The 17,910-nt window shown below is 41.9% G+C and overlaps 1 protein-coding gene across 1 annotated transcript; it reads right to left on the bottom strand.

Moving 5' to 3' along the window:
- Positions 1 to 208: 208 nt before the first annotated feature.
- On the bottom strand, positions 209 to 17,559 carry LOC130266817 (glutamate--cysteine ligase catalytic subunit-like; the record flags this gene model as incomplete). The annotated part of the gene is made up of 4 exons (XM_056516081.1): positions 17,303 to 17,559; positions 3,821 to 3,933; positions 2,859 to 3,041; positions 209 to 322 (listed from the first exon to the last, which is right to left on the bottom strand). Coding segments are annotated over exons 1-4 (560 nt in total), but the record flags the coding sequence as incomplete, so codon positions are not given.
- Between the last annotated feature and the right edge of the window lie 351 nt (positions 17,560 to 17,910).

Here is a 17,910-nt window from a genome sequence, read left to right as displayed (position 1 = left end):
TATATAAAGTTCCTCTAACTTAATTAATTTTCTTAAGACACTTTGAAAATACGTGTCATTACAACCATTTCTGTCTGAGTCCTTGCGATATCTGCAACAACCAGCTACAGTGCCCTCTACTCCAGTAAAGTAAAGAATTTGGAGATATGTTATGATATTTAGGTCAAGACAAAACATTCAACTTCTCAAATTTCCCAAATACTCTTACCTAAATCTAGGATGTTTATTGATGGCTTCATCTGGGAAAAAGAGGGATTTAGAAGCTCCTCCTTCTACTGGTGTTGGCTTATAATCTGGCAGTGTAAACCCAGGACAGCCTAACCTGTGTAACACAACAATAAGACCCAAGCTGTAATGAAAACAGACTGTGATTTTAGAATGGTCAAATGATCAAAGATTAGGATTCTAGTAGACAACCAGCCAACCACCACCTTCCACAGTGGTTAACACAGCCTTTTTTTTAAAGAACACCCCCTAGTCTATCATTAGACAGCAAACATGGACATTTTCAGTGGCTGAAGCAGGAAACTTCAGTGCTATATGGGGTACACACATTTTAGTGTGTTAGTGCTTGCTATTAATATTAACATGACGCTGCATTTTGTGCTCCAAAGTTTATCTTGAGAATGCAGGTTGACTGCCAAAGTAATTTATCCAGCCCTTTTTTTAACAATCTACCCCTTTTAAAATATATGCTTAACCAACTCTTTAAGTCTTATAACACTTCTAGAACTCTGGAAAACCCCTAGGAGATGAATGTCATAGGCAATGAAAAAATGCAGCTATTAGATATAAAGTGCTGAGAGATATGCAAGCTAATCAGAATACACCTCTCCCATTTGGGAAACTCCATTTTAAGTTTCAGAGTCACCTGAAACAAGAATAAGCTCTCAGTACAGTTGAGACAAAGGACCATTTGACAAGGCTGAGATAAAGAAGCAGATTAGTTTCTCCATGTTGCACAGTAAAAAGGGCAAAGATTGTGTTGAAAGGCTCTAGTATTTGGAAGGTTAAAAAAAGTTAGCTGATATAATTACAAACAAACTAGTCAAATATCAGGAAACTCACACTTCCGAGAATATTATTTATGTTCAATATTGTTTCTTCTTCCTGGTTTCAGTAAGTTGTCCTACAACTTGTAAAGCCAGCTTCATCACTTACCTAACTGCTACATTGGAAACTGCATCCCTCCAGTCCTCAAGAAAGAAAACAACTTTCTGGTCAGCAGTGAGGGCTCACAAATTTAGGAACTAGGGATACTTACTTAGTATCTATGGTAGATTTTTTTTAATATTTAAACATTTTCAAATACTTCACTTTTAACTGAATTATTTTAATTTGAATAAAGTTTACTTTTTTACCTTTCTGCTGTCAGCACTCCAAGTTTTTTTGTCTTTTCCAATGCACAGATTTTATTATATACATGTGTACATGCTTAGAAGCACACAGTCATATGTACATGTTATTGGAGAGACAATGGGGCAAAAAACTTCAACCCCATGAAACCTCAGAAATACATGTTGGCAAGACTCCAGTCAAGCCAACAAGGACTTGAATGGCAAGACAGCAAAATGCAGAAAAAATAAACTAAATTAGGCTAGCCTAGGGAGAGCAGTCTCTGAGGGATGAAAGTATGTTTGGAATGACCTGTAAGTCATAAACAAACTACATTTTATTATTTACTGGCTTTCACTGAAGTCCAATGTACTGCTCCTACAGTGATGTAAAAAGTATTTATCTGTATTAACAAAGTAATGAAGAAGTCTTCTTCCTTTATTTCCTGCAAGACCAGGTCCAAAACATTTGTATGTAAAACTTATTAAGTCACATAATGTACCTGGTAAGGTTGCAGGGGAAAAAAACCACAATTCTCTACACTGACAACTGCTTAACCACTGGGCTTTAAATAAACTCTTATAACACCTAGTATAACTCTAATAAGGTGAAAGTAAATTTTGTCAACAGTGTTCTTAAAACAGCATTCATGGGGCATTATGCAGATATTTTGGCACCACTGCTGCTAAGGCATATTTTGTATTGTTCCTACCCTCAGCAAGAATTTTGGGTATTGCATTCTGTATTAAAAAACTAGCCAGTGAGGCCAGCAGCTTCTCTTCTACTGCAGAACAACTTTTTTACCATTATAAGCACAACTACCCTCATTCACTTCACTGATCAGGCTAGTTACAACAAATGTAATAAATCTCTGCCTAGAATTGTATTTCAAAGGAACATCACAAAATACAGTTTCTCCTAGATAATGAAGTTCATCCTAAACTTAATTTCTTCAAGAATTCCCTTACAACAATAAACAGATGAAATCTATCCTTTGTAAGGGTATTATTAACCCAGGAGAGATGCTCTCCTTTCTAGATTCAGTAAGTAGAGAATTGTATAATAGAAGTACTAAGTCCAGGTGCCCCAAACTAAGAGAAGCTTGCATGTACTTTAGGGAAAAGGTAATATTAAAAATAGTTAGCCGTGTTTTGCCAAACTACTACTTACAATGATCACAGTTTGCAAAAAAGGTAAAGAGAAACCTTTTCTATATAATTTTCTGTATCAACTCAAGGTGGTAGACTACTCTAGACTTAACACTTTATGTTACAAATAGTCAATATTCTCTCCTAATACAAAATTATCACAGGTTAGAAGCAACCTAAAAATGTAAAAGATGCTTATTTGCTTGTCTCGTTGTAATAAAAATTTTAGGAAATGTGACTGGAACATGAAGCCCAAGTACTTTAATCAAATCTTATTTTTCTCTATTTCATCCAAGTTTAGCTATATGCAATAAGGAGAAAAAGCGTGTAAGGGAGAACAGGAAACATAGCATTACATTTCAGCAACCATCTCACCTTGGAAATGATGTCACTGTGCAAACAGCCTCATTTTCTTTGAGTACAGAAGCAGCCTCTTGCCGCCTTTTCCTCATGTTGTCTTGCACAGTGTTGAAGTCAGACATAGTTCCCCCATATGGCCGTCCAGGTGTTCCTTCAATCATGTAACTTCCATATTCTGGTCTCCAGAGTGTTGGGTGACTATAATAAAAGAAGAGCTACATTTAAATATTTCTGCAGCTTCAAAAAAGATTAATTATTTGTGAGAATTTCAGAAATTACTATCACTTGCAAGAAAAATTTCCTATATTTAAAAATTTGACAGAAGAACACAACGTACCCTCCAAGATATCTCACCATCAGGAAGTGGTGAAAAGAAAGCAAGGTGCAGTTTGGCAGTAACAGTGCTGCTGTGTAGCATAATAAGCAGGATTTGCTTACACAAAATTGCAGTCACCCTTAGCATCTGTGCCAAGCTGTGTGTCTTGGGGTTTTAACCAGAGCCACAAAATACAGATCACTGCTGCTTTTCCACAGGAGAGGACAGGGAAGAACTTTCCTGCCATTCTTACATCTACACTTCTATTCTTCCAAAAATGGGAGAGTGCTCCTACAGACAACAGGCTCCCCCTGTACATCCCTCATTTGCTCCTGTCATCAAGAGATACAGGAGCAAGCACACATGCACATGTACTTTGTGGGACATGGATTACTGCATACACACAGACACAAAATCAGAGCAAGACAGAACAAGCACCCAAACTGCAAATTCTGTGGGCTCACCATTACATAATCCTTTATTTCAAAGCATAATACAAAAAGTGCAATGGGCTGCCTGCAAGTGTGCTCAAAATCTTTCACTTCCTGAAAACATCAGTATCAGTGGTTTAAACTTCTACCAATAGCAGACTTGAATGCTAGGCCAGGTTAACAAAATTTTCACAGTATCGTAAGAGGAGAATAAAAAAAAACCTACTCACTTGGGGTTTACCTTCTCCCCTTTGTCTTGCAGCGTTTGAAGAACTTCTTCACCACAGAGTAGCAAACGCACTTTCTTATTTTCATGGTCAAATTTTACCAACATATATTCCACCTTGTAAATAATAAAACAAACAATTAAACAGTAAGGTTTTGCTCAGACACGAACACATTAGAACACAATTTTAAGCATCAAGTGGAAAAATAAAGATATGTTACACTGGACTTTACAAAGGTTCAAAAACATTACTAACTACAAATGCAGTAAGCAATATTGGCAAAGATGCCTGCAGGCTTATTTCATCTTGAATAAAGACTTGAAATTCCTTGAAATTTCTTTCCCTCCATTTCTAATTTGAGACACTTCACCAAAAAATCCTGAATTTGTACTTGCCTCCACAGTTTTTCTAGACAAGAAAGAATTAAAATCCCATGCAAATTATATGCGACCCACAAACATTTCACTGTCATCCCATCAGTTAAAGTCTCTGCTGCTGACAAAAATACCCCCAAATGAATAAAAAGACCCAAAGGTTATTCTACAAGACATCCATTTACACCCATCACTTGTTGGAGCTATTGAAGACTAGCACTGTGTCTCATTTACACCACAGAAAGCCCACAGCTGTTGGTGACAGCATCAGTCCTGTCATTATGACACTCCAGCTCTTGGCATAGCATAGTAGTTTTCACCCCCGCTTGATTCAGCTTTGCTGCCACATTTTCTTCTCCTCATGCCCAGCAGTGTACCTTACCCCCAGAGCTCTCCCATGTCCCTGCACCAAGCTGCAACTCACACCAGATCCAGCAAGCCCTGACAACACTGCTGCATACCAGCACTAGAGAATATGTTCCCCTAACAGACATTACCTGAAAGCAGCCAAACCTGGAACACCTCATCTCAAACTTCCTGATCTCCATGCACACTTGCTGTCAATGCTCCCATAAAGACTTTTAGAATGCTACCCAGCACAGCAACCTAACAGGTGCTTGGACCTTGTAGCCCTTCAATACTTATGGATACACCCTACTTGCTAACACCTCTAGGTCAGAAGATGCTTAGCAATGTTCTGGGAAATGTAAAAGACAAACCAGCCTCCGATGTGTTGCCTACCATGTAAAAACAGAAGTCACACTTGGAAATGGAAATGCATTACCAGGGTACTGGCTTTCAAACCCCAGCTGGACCAGTGGTGACAGGCAGTGCCTTTTGCTGGAGGCTCTCGAACCTCTGCCTCCAAGACTTCCAAAAATCATATAATTCAAACATCAACTTATAGTTAAAAATTCAAATTACATTTTCACAGCTAGAACTGTCAGAGGTGCACTATTCTCCTCAGTTTCATTTTCCAACACTGTCTAAAGCCACACCCCTCTGTATTTAACAAACATGACTGCTCCAGTCCCAAGAGTTCAGCATACCAACTCAAGGCAATTTCTATTTTGTACAGAAGTTCAATGAGAATAGGAAAGTAGCTTTCCAAAAGACAGGGAACTTCTGCTGTCTTTTACAGCATACTGTAAGTAGACTTGTGGCCTTCATGTTCTTTGGCTGCTTCAGTGTCCATGGAAGAGTTATTGCTTAGGACTGTGACAAAAAATATAATCCTTGGTTGGGATTTGTGATTGAGTCACAACCAGTATTATCCAAGAATGCTTGTAGTTCTACAGAATCTGATCAGAGACAAACTCTGAAGGGACTCACCCAGCAATTATACACATTTGCTCTATGTTTTCTATGATCAAATTTTAATCTCCTAGAGAAAAAATAATCTCTAGTTTCTGTGCAGATCGCACTTTCTTGCATGGTATATTTTCTCAATTGTCTGTATGATGTCACAATAATCTACTTGAGATAACTACAGACTATAATCAAACAGAACACAGTTGAGCACTGATTTAATTACTGCCCAACACCAGCCTCTCCAGTGTCACTTGACCTTGAATACTGGAAAGAAAAAGGGACTTGCAGTTTACTACCACATCCTGCTTTGTAAAAGTATCGCTCTCACTAGGAGCTGGCCTAATCTAGAGGGGGTAGAGTCCACAAGTGTGAGCCATTCAGATGGACACTGAATGGGCATAAAGCTCACCACACTGCCTGTGGGAGGGGGTAGCAGAAGGAAGAGCACAGGAACTGCAGCTGCTGTCAAGAGACCCAAAGCTAAACACTTGTCCACCTTTACATGAGTATGCCACTGTGATTAGCCTCCTGTCCTAGAAATCACTCTCCAAATGCAGCTGTAATGAGCTAGTGGGAAGAACACTCTGTTTCTCTATAAATCAAATTGCAAGTTTAAAAAAACAAACAAACAAAAGTGTAAAAAAGTCAAGAAGGCAAACCCAAAGAAATCAAAGTGTTTCATATTTCAAGTACAGGAGTGAATATATTGCATTTATGCATCTAGCTTTAGAAACAACTATTACATTTGCCTTCAGAAACATTGACTAGATCTTCAAAGCTGTGTTAACACACAGATGATCTGCCATTAATTTTAATGAGAAAAGAAAAAACTTCAGACAGCTGCCAACAGTTCCAAGTAACCCACAGAGTATCTTGACAACAGAGAGACTGACTGAATGGGCATCCTTAAAGAATGTAATTTATGCTCATCAAAAGATTTAGCCTACAGCTACAAAGACAGAAACAAATTCAGAGCTCACACATTTTTACATTCAACTTCAGGTCATCATTCACAGACTCCTCACATGTTTTTGATCCACAACAAAGTTCAGAGAAACACAGCCAAGCTGAGAGAATCAGAATGCCTGCCAGAGATTCCAGTCCAAAGGCCAAATATGAGGGGTTTCACCCAACACCCATAATTCATTATTTTACTGAGCTCTTTGGAGTTCGTTTTTCTCTATAATTTTAACTAGGCTCCCTAGCAAGAAGTGAAATACATATCAGATCAAACTACTGATGCAGAAGGCTGAGCAGCAGCCTTGCTTAGACCAGTGAGGACAATGCACTCTGTCATGGCCATTTTGGACCCAAGTTTCCAGTCAGTGCAGCAAACCCTACACATGACTGTCTTCTGGCTGGCACATGCTGCCAGGCTGCTGAGGCCAAGAGGTGGCATCCCAGCTCCTCCCTGCAGACACACAATGCTCTGCACAACCTTGGTGGATGAATCTCTCAGACCACCCTGGTCTGCCTGGCTCACTGAAGCTCTGTGGTACCTTACCAGGCAAAGGAACAACAGTCTGACCAGCAAGATTGCAAAGCAAAAGCTGAAAGTCCAACCCCCTGCCCCGTTCTGAAACACAGCAAGACTAAAACAAATTACTGTTCACAGTTAAATGCATTAAAAAAGCAAATACGATCTTAGTCAAAGCAAATACTCAGAGTATTAGAGCTGCTTATGAGCTAACACAAGGAAAAACTTGTATTTAGAGGCTTCCTTCCTCTTAATTACTGGCTTGCAATGTAACTGCATCTACAGAGTACTTCCCCATCAGCTCTGCTCCACTCCATTGCCAAATCATCTTAAGAAGCACTATGCTCCATTAGCTTGCTAGCACCCAGAATGGTGCTACTTCACTCACTACAATCTTTTCCCACAGCTGGCTACCAAGAAAATTTCAGGCTTTTGAAAATTCTTTGATATCACCTCTGTAAATATAAGTGAGACCTTAAAGCCTCTCAACTGCAGAGAACCACAACCACTCTACATTCATTAAGTCCAACAGTTGTGCTGGACTTGTCTGGAGGCAAAATGAAAGATGACAGCTCTCTGGAAATGGGTAAGCATGTCTGAAATTGTTTGAATGCCTGAGTTATTTGACCATAATTACACATATTATTTCTGCATAAGGAATGCTTCTTAAAAATGAAGGTGTAGCAGAAACAACTCATTAGCAGAAATTCTAAGGAACAAGGAGGACTGAAGTTGCCAGCTATGCCACACTGTTGTCCCAAATGTGGGCTTGTCGCCCAGTGTGCAGTGCCAATGTATACACCAAGATGAGGTACTTCTATTTGATCACAGAATCTTCAAGGTTGGAAGAGACCTTAAGGATCAGCAAGTCCTGCTGTCAACCCATCACTGCCACTGTAAGCCCTAAATCACTAAACCATATCACAGAGTAAGACCTAGATGCCTCTTCAACATCTCCAGGGATGGTGACTTTATCACCTCCCTGGGTAACCCACTTCAATGGCTGATCACCCTAATGGTGAATTTTTTTTCTAATGTCTGATCTGAAACACCCATGTTTCAACTTAAGGCAGAATATTTAATATTTCTTTATTCTAATTTGTGCAAAGTAAGGAGCAAGGTGATAACCCACAAAATACTGCTAGCTCACCTATCATCAAAGGTTTATATAATTGATACATTTTAGCAAAGAAATCCAAGCTCACTGACTATAAGTTACATAGTTGTTTTATTAATTCTACTTTCTGTTGATTAAATGATTCTCTTGCTTCTCATGCTAATCATTCTGCATGCTCAGTACTTCTCTTGAGTTGGTGGGTTTCTTGAGTCAGCAGACCATGGTGGTGGGAATCTCTCCCTGACAGCATTACCTTTTACCCAGCTGGAACTGATCTCCCTGCAGTTGCTGAGTTGGCTCTGTTAGCTTCTTACTTACCTTGGGAGTTTTGCCAAATGTCCTTGTGGCCTGTAAATTCTGTGTCCTTTGTGCCCACTATCAGTAGTATATCCTTCTCCTCAAGCACTGCTAACCTCTATCCCTAGTCCTAAGATCACTGAAGCATGTTAAGTCCTAAATCTTAACATGACAATTCTGTCACCAAGCAATTTATCTTTCTAATGCCTGGACAGCAACATATCAATCCAAATACTTGCCTTGGTAGTGGTCTGCTTCCCAATATAAAACTTGCTCTTGCACACTCAATTTAACACCATCATGCTAACTACACAGGGAACAAAACCTATCTAGAGTAAAGCCTCTGCTGTAGTGTTAAATATTAAAATCCTTTTAACATTCCAAGTATTTGCCATGAGGTACTTCTGCCTATGAAAACACTGCTAAGCACAGAGTCTGGACCTTACTCAGAAGTAAGGTGCCAGCCTTGCACCACACTCCTGACCATCCATCTCAGATGTGGATGTCCCCTGCCAGGAAGTGATCAAGGCCAGTTTGGATGGGCCTTTGAACAACTTGGTGTAATGGAAGATGTCCTTGCCCAGGGCACAAAGTTTGACAAGATGATCTCCAAAGGTCCCTTACGGCACAAACCATTCTGTAATCCCAAATAAACCTGATGACTCACGGATCACTCAGCTTCTCAAGGACAATCTTAATGACAGCTTCTTTCTCCTCCCACTGGACAGCTATTGCCACACACACCTGGAACAATTGTTAGCAGCCTCCACATATGAACCTTCCTTTAGGCCTGGAGCTTTAAGGGAAATTGAAAATTTTTCCTGAACAAAGTTTTAATAATCTGACTGTTCATTAAAGAACCTCTGCCACAAATTTTCAGATGGAAAAATCAGATTATTTTCTGTAGGTACAAATGATGGATGTAGAATGTAATACCCAAGGTGAGTTTTTTTGATGCAGTTATATTTTCACCACTGCTGTGATAAAGCATGGAGCCACAGAAATAAACAGGTGGTAATGCACCTTTAATGAAAGCTTTACTGTCTTACAATAAGTCTAATGGCCAAGGGAACAAATTTCAGAGGACAACAAGTCTGCAAGTGCCACAGAGGCTGGTTACCCTGTTTCTAGTCAGCAAGATGCCAAACTGTGCACTGGCATGAGGCAAGGCATTTCCTGACTCATGAGATTACCATGGATGTTCTCTGCCACAGAAATAATTTCAAAAATCTGCAACAGGAGAACCAAGACTAAAATGTAATTCCCAAAATGCCTAATTTTGATCAAGCACATTGGAATTGGCAATCAAATTAAAAAAGCACCATCACCAGCTCTAAAGAAAACAAATTTACAGAATGCATGTCCAAGAAACAAAACACAATTCATGTTTTACATTACATTGACAATAATGTAAAAATTAAGAACCTCTATAGCACATTAAATATTATAATAGACAAAACAAAGAGGATGCAGAGGCTCTCATCTCAGTCAATACAGCCAGCCCCAGCTAAGCACCCTTGCCTGTTCCCCCTCCCATATAAAAACATCACGGCTGCAGATTTTTTTGTGCATGACACAACGTGACTAGAGAACCTTCTGCACACACCACAAACCAGAAAGCTGGGTTATTGAAAATTAAAATTGAGAAGTTATAACCATCTGCATGATTCTAAAGAAATGAGTTGTGGTGCATTACAGAAAGTAATTTGACTTCTGTACTATGTAACACTTGAGGCCAATATTATTAAAGACTAGGATTGTGTTAACTTTAGATTTCTGCAGCAAAGACAACTTTACCTGTGAAACAAAATGCTGCAAGTCTCTAATTTGCCTTTTGAATCAGAAAGAAAAATAAATAATCTAAACAACCAAATATGCAATATCAACAATAAAATCATCCTTGTACTCATCCTTCTGACTCACTCTTTCTCATATTGTTAACTAAAATAAGGCATCTGCACAGCAAGAAGAGGTCCTAAGAGAAAATAGGAACTACAATAGAAAATATCCCATGATAAAACCACAGCAATTCATTTGATATCCACAGAAGGAAATACACTGTGAACAGAATATTTTGTTATCAAAAATACAAAAAACATAGGTAATTTCAGCTTCTCTTATTAAAATCTGATATTTGGAAGGAGGAAATCAATGTTTACTATGGGGGCGAGTCAATATTTATGACCAAATGCAGCTTGCTTTGGGAAAAAAATCCTGAAAAAACCCCCTAAAAAACACCAACCAACCAATCACACCCACATAAAAAACTCTAAGTAAAAATCCAAACAAAATCCCACACAACAGAAAACCACAAAACTTCCGAACTGGTTTTCATTGATTACAAAATTAAATTTTCAAAGAGCATCTCAGCATAAACTACAATGAGTCTTGCACTGTCACATACACAGTGCATCTGGCAGTACAGCTCTAGGGTAGGTCACTGGTGCTGTACCACAACCTATACACATCACCCAGCCACTGGAAGAGCTGAGCAGAAGGAGATGAAGCAAAATTATCAGCCATCATGGGGTTAGCATACTGTGCATATTTGGAGAGTTAGAGTGTTTAGTTTAGGTTTTCCCTGATGTCAGGATTCAAATCAGGCAGTCAGTCAAAGTATCCAGGGAAGCAATAAACATGAAGACTCTTCAAGGGCACCTATCTTGCTCAAGTCAAGATTTAAGTTGTACTTCTGTGCATTAGTGTATTCCTTTTAGAGGCTGCATACGTACACGCTCATGGCTGTCAAGCAGCGTAAGCTGATGCACTAACATCATACCTTCAGACCCAGAAATGCTGCTATTTGAAACAGCAGGTATCCATAAATGAGATATTAAGGAAGTACTAAGTCTACTTGTAAACAAATAATTCCACTGTCCCTTTAATTGGCCAAATAAAGCCCAGAGAGAAAGGGTGAATAAGCAGACACGTGACAAATAACGAAATCATTCACGAGTGCTGCTTCCCCCCAAGCGGCCAGCGGGTGAGCACATTGACTAAGACAGCTCCATTGAGATGCATCCGCACATGCCACATTTGGCAGAGGCCATCACGAGGAATTTCCACATAAAAAAATACCAAAAATGCATTCTGTTTGGAGAATTTCACTGAGGGACAGGGAGACTAAAAGCCTTTGTCTTAAAATGACAAGAATGCAAAAAAATTTTTAAGACTTCAGGCTACTGTTAGCTTTAATATAGGCACAAGATTACCAAGAAAAGCTTTTAAAAAAGCAGTTTCTGCACACTGGTGTACTGTAGCAGTTTTTACAAAGTGAGAATATGACATCATCATAGTAGTGATGAGGAATTTGTATAATGACTTGGAGGAATTTTTTTTTTAAAGACCATATATTACTGACATTCTGGGAAATGAAACAACTATTTTTGTGATTCTAACAAATAAAACTAAAAGCTAGTTAGAAAGTTTCCGATAAACATTCAAGAAACCCCACAACTTGCTATACAATTATCTAAGAGGTTTGGACAGATGGACAAACATCTTGCAGCATATGCAAAGTTTAAAGAAACCATAATAAACTGTCTATTCTTGTTGTCCATGTAAGTCAATGTCTATCTCGCCTTCAAAGCCATCACGGCGCATCTTGTTCCACAGGGCATCCAGGCTTTGTAAAATAAGTAATTATCTTAAAAGGACATCTGCTCTTCTGGTCCATTAGGTTAGCCAAGTTTCTTGTAAAATGAGAAATTAACACTACCTTTCTGTACACCATGATGCTCTCTGAACCTACTCAATCAGTTCTGGTCCTTTCTTATCTCTTTTTGAACGTTTTCATGCACAGGTATCTGTCTCTCACCAAGCCTCACTGGCTGTCTTTTTAGCAAAGAGATGACAAAAACTTCCTCTGTGTTAGGGATAGTACCTGTGCTTATTTTATGCAGCTGGTGAGCTAGATTCACCATTGCTAAAATGCCCTAGATTTTGTTCCTGATTTTAAATGGGTGACAGGCAAACTGGAGCCTCAAGCTGTGTGCATCTGAACCCAAATTCATTTTTCCTAATACACAGCAATAATTTTACCAGTCTGAAGTAATCTAACATCTACAGGTTGCTACTGCCCTGGAAACACCCAAAAACATAACAAGCTAGAAACCGGACCATGACACTAATGCAATATCTAGTTCCCTGGAAAGAATCACTAAAGAAGAAATTCAGCTCTTTTCACAGCCTAGCCTTTCATGAAGAAAAAAGAAAGTTTTCAAGAGAGTTATGCATCTTCTAATCAGAAGCAACACCTTTGGGACGTTCTGGTAAGAAACCTCTGGCCTCTCATACTCTTGAGAAGGGCTGCTTTGCTTCTTGCATGAGGAAGTGTTGATTAAAATGAACATGTGGTAGATCTCATTCAACTTATTTACAAGGTATAACTAAAAAACTAAAGGATAAGGAGGGGGATGAACTGAGTGTACAGGAGAAAGATCAAAAGAAGCTTAAAAAGGACTGAGAAAGAGGTAAAAAGAAGAAAAGAAACAACCAAAATCAAACTAGACCTAACTCAGTAAGATTTCAACTTGCTAGCAGTGCAGTGGTACACTTTTCATGATGCCTCATACACAGCATTATCCAACTTTTTCAAAGGCCTCCAAATTTCACTTCAAGTTTGCATTAAGAAATGAACTTCTAAAAAGCTGAAGATGCTTATTGCATGCTAGATCCCCATACTGATGGGAACAAGACTCATAAAACAAAAGGGTGATTATGTTCAATTTCACTAAATGAGGCTGAGAAAGTCAAATTCCTACTTCAGTCATATGTACTTTAAAACAATATTGCCATGTTTTGCCCATGTTTGCTTTCTAAATCCCTTCCTTTCGAGATCTCCTCCTGGCACACCTTTGTCAAAATTTTCTTATGCTGAAACAGCTCCCCCTTAGTCTTTACAGACCATGGAAGACAAGTATTACACGCACATATGAACACACACATACACAGTTAGGTGTGAAATGCTGTGACTCTACACTTGTGGGCACACTCAGCACAGAGCAGCAGCAGCAGTGAGCCTTGCCAAGGGCCAGCCATTCCACTTGTCTGATCCCAGCGTCCACATTAAGCTCCAAAGGGAAATTTAAGCAACATCCGTCAGCTGGAGGAATGCAATCAGCAGACAAGAGGTGCTGAGCAGCAAGGGAGACTAGTAACGTACTGGCACAGAAGGGAGCTTTTCAGGATAAAAGCTGGGAAGCAGCAGAATAGGCTAGCATCTGCCAAGCTGCACAAACTAATTGTTTCACATAGTATTTGCTATCTGTACTGGAGTTCTGAAACACAGTACTGAAAAGTTGCAGTTTTTGATTGTGATGTACACAAATAATTAAAAAAAAAAAACAAACAATGATCACAACCCTGCAACCCCGAGGACACGCACACATTATTGGCTGGAAGAGGAAGATGAGAACACACAGAGATCATACTTGTTGGCATGACAAGGTCTCACCAGCAGATGTAATTCTTGCCCAAACTGTGTGAGTATTAAGGCAATGATAGTGAGGGGGGTTTGATAAGGGATACAGTCAGGAGAAGTCAAGGATAAACAGGGAGGTCAACTGTCAGTTCTAAATAAGGTAGAACGATGATTAAGAGGCAGAGGACTTTTACCTACAAATGCGAATTTGAGGAGATCTTTAGAAAGCTTTTCTTAGAGCAAGTGTTCCTCTGATACAGTCATATTTGGTAGGCTTTTTTTTACCATTGCAAAAGCTTCATGGTTGCAAAAAATGGAGTAAAAAATAACTTGCCACAAAACAAACAACAGTTCTTGGTTCTATTAACACTGCAATAAAAGAGCTGACTTTTCAAAAGGCAGCATAATCAGTGTTTTGACCTTTTCAGCTCTTTACTCAGGAGAGGATGGGAGCACTAGGCAATGCTACCCTGCAATGTAAGCTGTGATGCTGTCTCACTCCCTTCAAAACAGATGTCACCACCATGCTCTGTTAGCACTTAGCCTTAACACTTCTGTCTGACACCCAAGAAACAGTATATGATGATTCCCTACAGTTTCATTCCCTTGGAAGCCGAGGGAATGGGGTCCCTAGGATGTTACAAGCATCCCAAGGGACTCCCAGAGTTCTGTAATGAGTCTTACAACACACACTGAGAAGTGGGAGTCCTAATGAAAACCAAACCATAGCAAAGGCTGGTATCTATACTCACGAGCAAATACAGTATTTTCTTTTCACAATGGCATCACCTAGCTGGGGAACAACCTTTCAAGTACTCACACATATGCTGTGAAAGACAAACTCAGTAGTTCTACTGAAGTTAGGTTTTTTCTCATAAACGTTCCTTTAGAAAAATTACAAAATATATTTTTCACTAAACATGGTCACAGAAAGATCTCTTGAGCACAAAAAATAATTTTGTTTATTCTGATTTTATCTCTACCATTACATGAAGGCTATCATCTTCATTCTTGATTTCTATCTTCCAAGAAGCTTTCAAAACAATTAAACACCCTCAGGCTGTGACTTTATACATGAAGGTCAAAGTGCAAAAAAGACTTTTTAATGAAAACTGTCCAATTAGTCAGTTGATTCATCTAAGCTGCATAGAAATGTGGCACCACTTTCTAACAACTAGATCTCTGAGAGGAAAAATGGAAAGCAAACATACTGCCCTCTGCATCAGTCTATCTACAGCGCAGCACAGAAGGAAGTTATGGACCGAGATTTTGTGATTTTTATGATTTTGTGTTTGCACAAGAGCATACTGGCTACAAGTACCTGGTCCATTTACACACTTCTAAATGCCATGTTACATAAAAACATATAACTGCATAACACAGCGGAACAAAGTGCCACAACTCAGTTTATTAGCATTTGCTAAAATGAAGAGATAGACAATGAACCAGGTTACCCAACCTTCTCTGAATGTTTACAGACATTTCTAACACAGCTCTCAGCTCCTTGTCAAAATCATGTCTGCAATGATACAGCTCTTAAAATCCTGCCTCTTGCCATGCTAGGGCATGGTAGAAGAAAACTGTGAATCACAAAACACCCCACTATCTATTGAGCATAAATACTTTGTTAGGCATGGTCCCCAGGCCAAAGGAATAAAGAGGCTCCCTGAGTCCAGTCTGACCATACATCTAAGATTACCAAGTGATCAGCTGCAGGTGCTGCAGGGGCTGGCTGTACTCAACCCTTTCCTCCACACACTGCTGGTACTTTCCTTACATTAAGCAGAGCTTGTTGGGCCCACCTATGAAAGAGCTGAAGCTCTGCTGAAAAAACCAATCACCCTAAAAAGCTGAATGGAAGCATTTTCTGCTGGGTTAACTTTTTGAACTCCACTGGCCAGTAACAACACAAGGCAGGCAGCAGAAATATGAGCCTGGAACACAGGGAGGGAAGCTGAACCAGCTTGCTAGTGGATCAGCCTTAGCTATCTTGTGAAATCTCACTCTGAGAAAGCAAGGACAACTAAGATCTAACACCCATTGAAAAATGAGTACCATCTCTTAAAGATTAATGAGAAAACCCTCGAGCTAAGTCTCAGAGCAACAGGAAGACTGTCTATATTCCTGGACTCAAGACTGTGAGGCTCTTTTGTCAGTGTAACTTCAGTCACACCAGACATGCGGAAGACAGACACAGATAGATAAAAGCATATTATACTTTCTGAGTTCACGCCACTCTAGCTGCAAAAACCCTGTGGTGTAGACTACACATACTTTCATTAAACAGATTTTAGTAGCCAAGCCCCTGCTCACTCATAGAAGTGGCTTCTGTATGCTGATGCTTGCCCTGCCGTTATGTGAATTATAAAAGGGGCTCATTAAAAGAAAAACTGACTTTAAGGGACAAATTCTCTCAAGGTGCACATGGTGAACAGCAGTCTCCTCTGGCAAAGAGCATCTGTGAACAGCTGCTATTACTTGAATACAGGTTTCTCACATATGCTTTTGCTGCTCAGAGAGCAAACTGTGCATGAGACAGAGATGCAATGGCCAAGTCCCCCATATTGCTCGTATCCTACTCTGCTCTTCCAATTTCCCTGCAGCTGCATCGAGGACACCTGCAAGTGACCAACGCTGTACCACATTAATACCACGGACAAGGACAGCTTCTCTTGCAGCACATGTGAAGCTGCTCCCTGTACTCTAGGGAACTGATCAATAGAGGCAGCCTTTGCTCCTTGCAGAGCGCTGTCAGGCTGTGGCACAACCGAGCGCAGGTTTACAAGGCAACACACCCAAGACCTGTAACTAAAGTTACGGTCCTCGGGCACAAAGCAGCTGTAACAAAGTTCATGTCATTACCCGAGCGATCATCCTGATCCTTGTTGAGAAGGCAGGCTGACACTTATCAAACGCCCAGAAACTCTGGGGCAAAGCAGGGCTCGGCAGATCCCTCTCACCAGGGATACAGGCGAACGCAGTGAGCGGCCAGAGGGCTGCCACTGCCGCAGAGCCGCCAGCCCACCACCGGACCCGCTTCCCTCGCTCTCCTCCCAAAAACTGAGCCCGAGTCCGAGCAGGCACTACCCTGCACTCGAAAAGCAGAGACACGCTTTACTCAGATTCAAGAGAGCATAAACAAACTGCGAAGAAGGAGCGGGTGCTGCCGAGCATCTCCGCCCCGGGAATTCACCTCCCGAGTGGCTGCCCGGGCAACCGGCTGGTACCGGGCGGAAACACTCAAAGTTGTCCTGGCGCTTCAGAGCCGCGCTAGCAGCGGGGCAGCCGTGCTGCGCAACGAGATGCGGCGGGCGCGTGTGCGTGCGCGAGGTAAACAAAGCCCCGCCGGGCAGCCCGCAACGTCCCCACCCGCCGGGCGAGCGCGGCCGAGCGCCGGGCCCGCTCCGGGCAGCACGGCCCGGCCCGAACGGCACCTGCGCCCGCCATGGGCGGCAGCGGAGGCCGCGCTCGCAGGGCTCTCACCCACCTCGTCGCCCCACTTGAGCACGTCCTTGTGGCGGTCGCGCAGGGCGCGGTAGATGTGGAGGAACTGGAGGATGCCGTGCCGCCGCACGTGCTCCGCGTACCGCCGCGTCTCCTCCCAGCTCAGCGGCGAGCCCTGCGACAGCAGCCCCATGCCGGCCGGGAGCGAGGCAGGGAGGCCGAGGAAGCGAGCGGAGCCGGAGCGGAGCGGGTGCGCTCGGTGCCGCGGCGGCGGGACCGAGCCTGGCGCCGCACGTGACGGCGGCCGCGCGTCAGGCCGTGACTCAGCACTTTCCGCCGGCAGGCGCCGCCCCCGGCGCGGGGCTGAGCGCGGCCTGTGGCCCCGCCGCGCTCTCGGCGCGGAGCCGCCGGGCAAGGAGCGGGCGAACGGCCCCGGGGAGGCAAAGCCGGCCGCCGGCAGCGACCGTGAGCGCCGCTGCTGCGAGCGGCCGGCCCACCGCCCGGACCCGGGGGAGGAGGCGCCGCTCGCCCGCGCCAGGCGACATGGCGGCGGGAGGGTGTCCCCGGCAGGACGGGGCGCGTCTGGCCGCGCTGGAGCTCCTGAGGGAAAGGGACCCTCGTGGGGCTGAGAACGCCAAAGTAAAGGCCCCA

This window comes from Oenanthe melanoleuca, unplaced genomic scaffold, assembly GCF_029582105.1.
Source record: "Oenanthe melanoleuca isolate GR-GAL-2019-014 unplaced genomic scaffold, OMel1.0 S259, whole genome shotgun sequence".
NCBI classification, from domain to species: domain Eukaryota; kingdom Metazoa; phylum Chordata; class Aves; order Passeriformes; family Muscicapidae; genus Oenanthe; species Oenanthe melanoleuca.
This window is presented reverse-complemented; position numbering and strand designations above follow the sequence as displayed.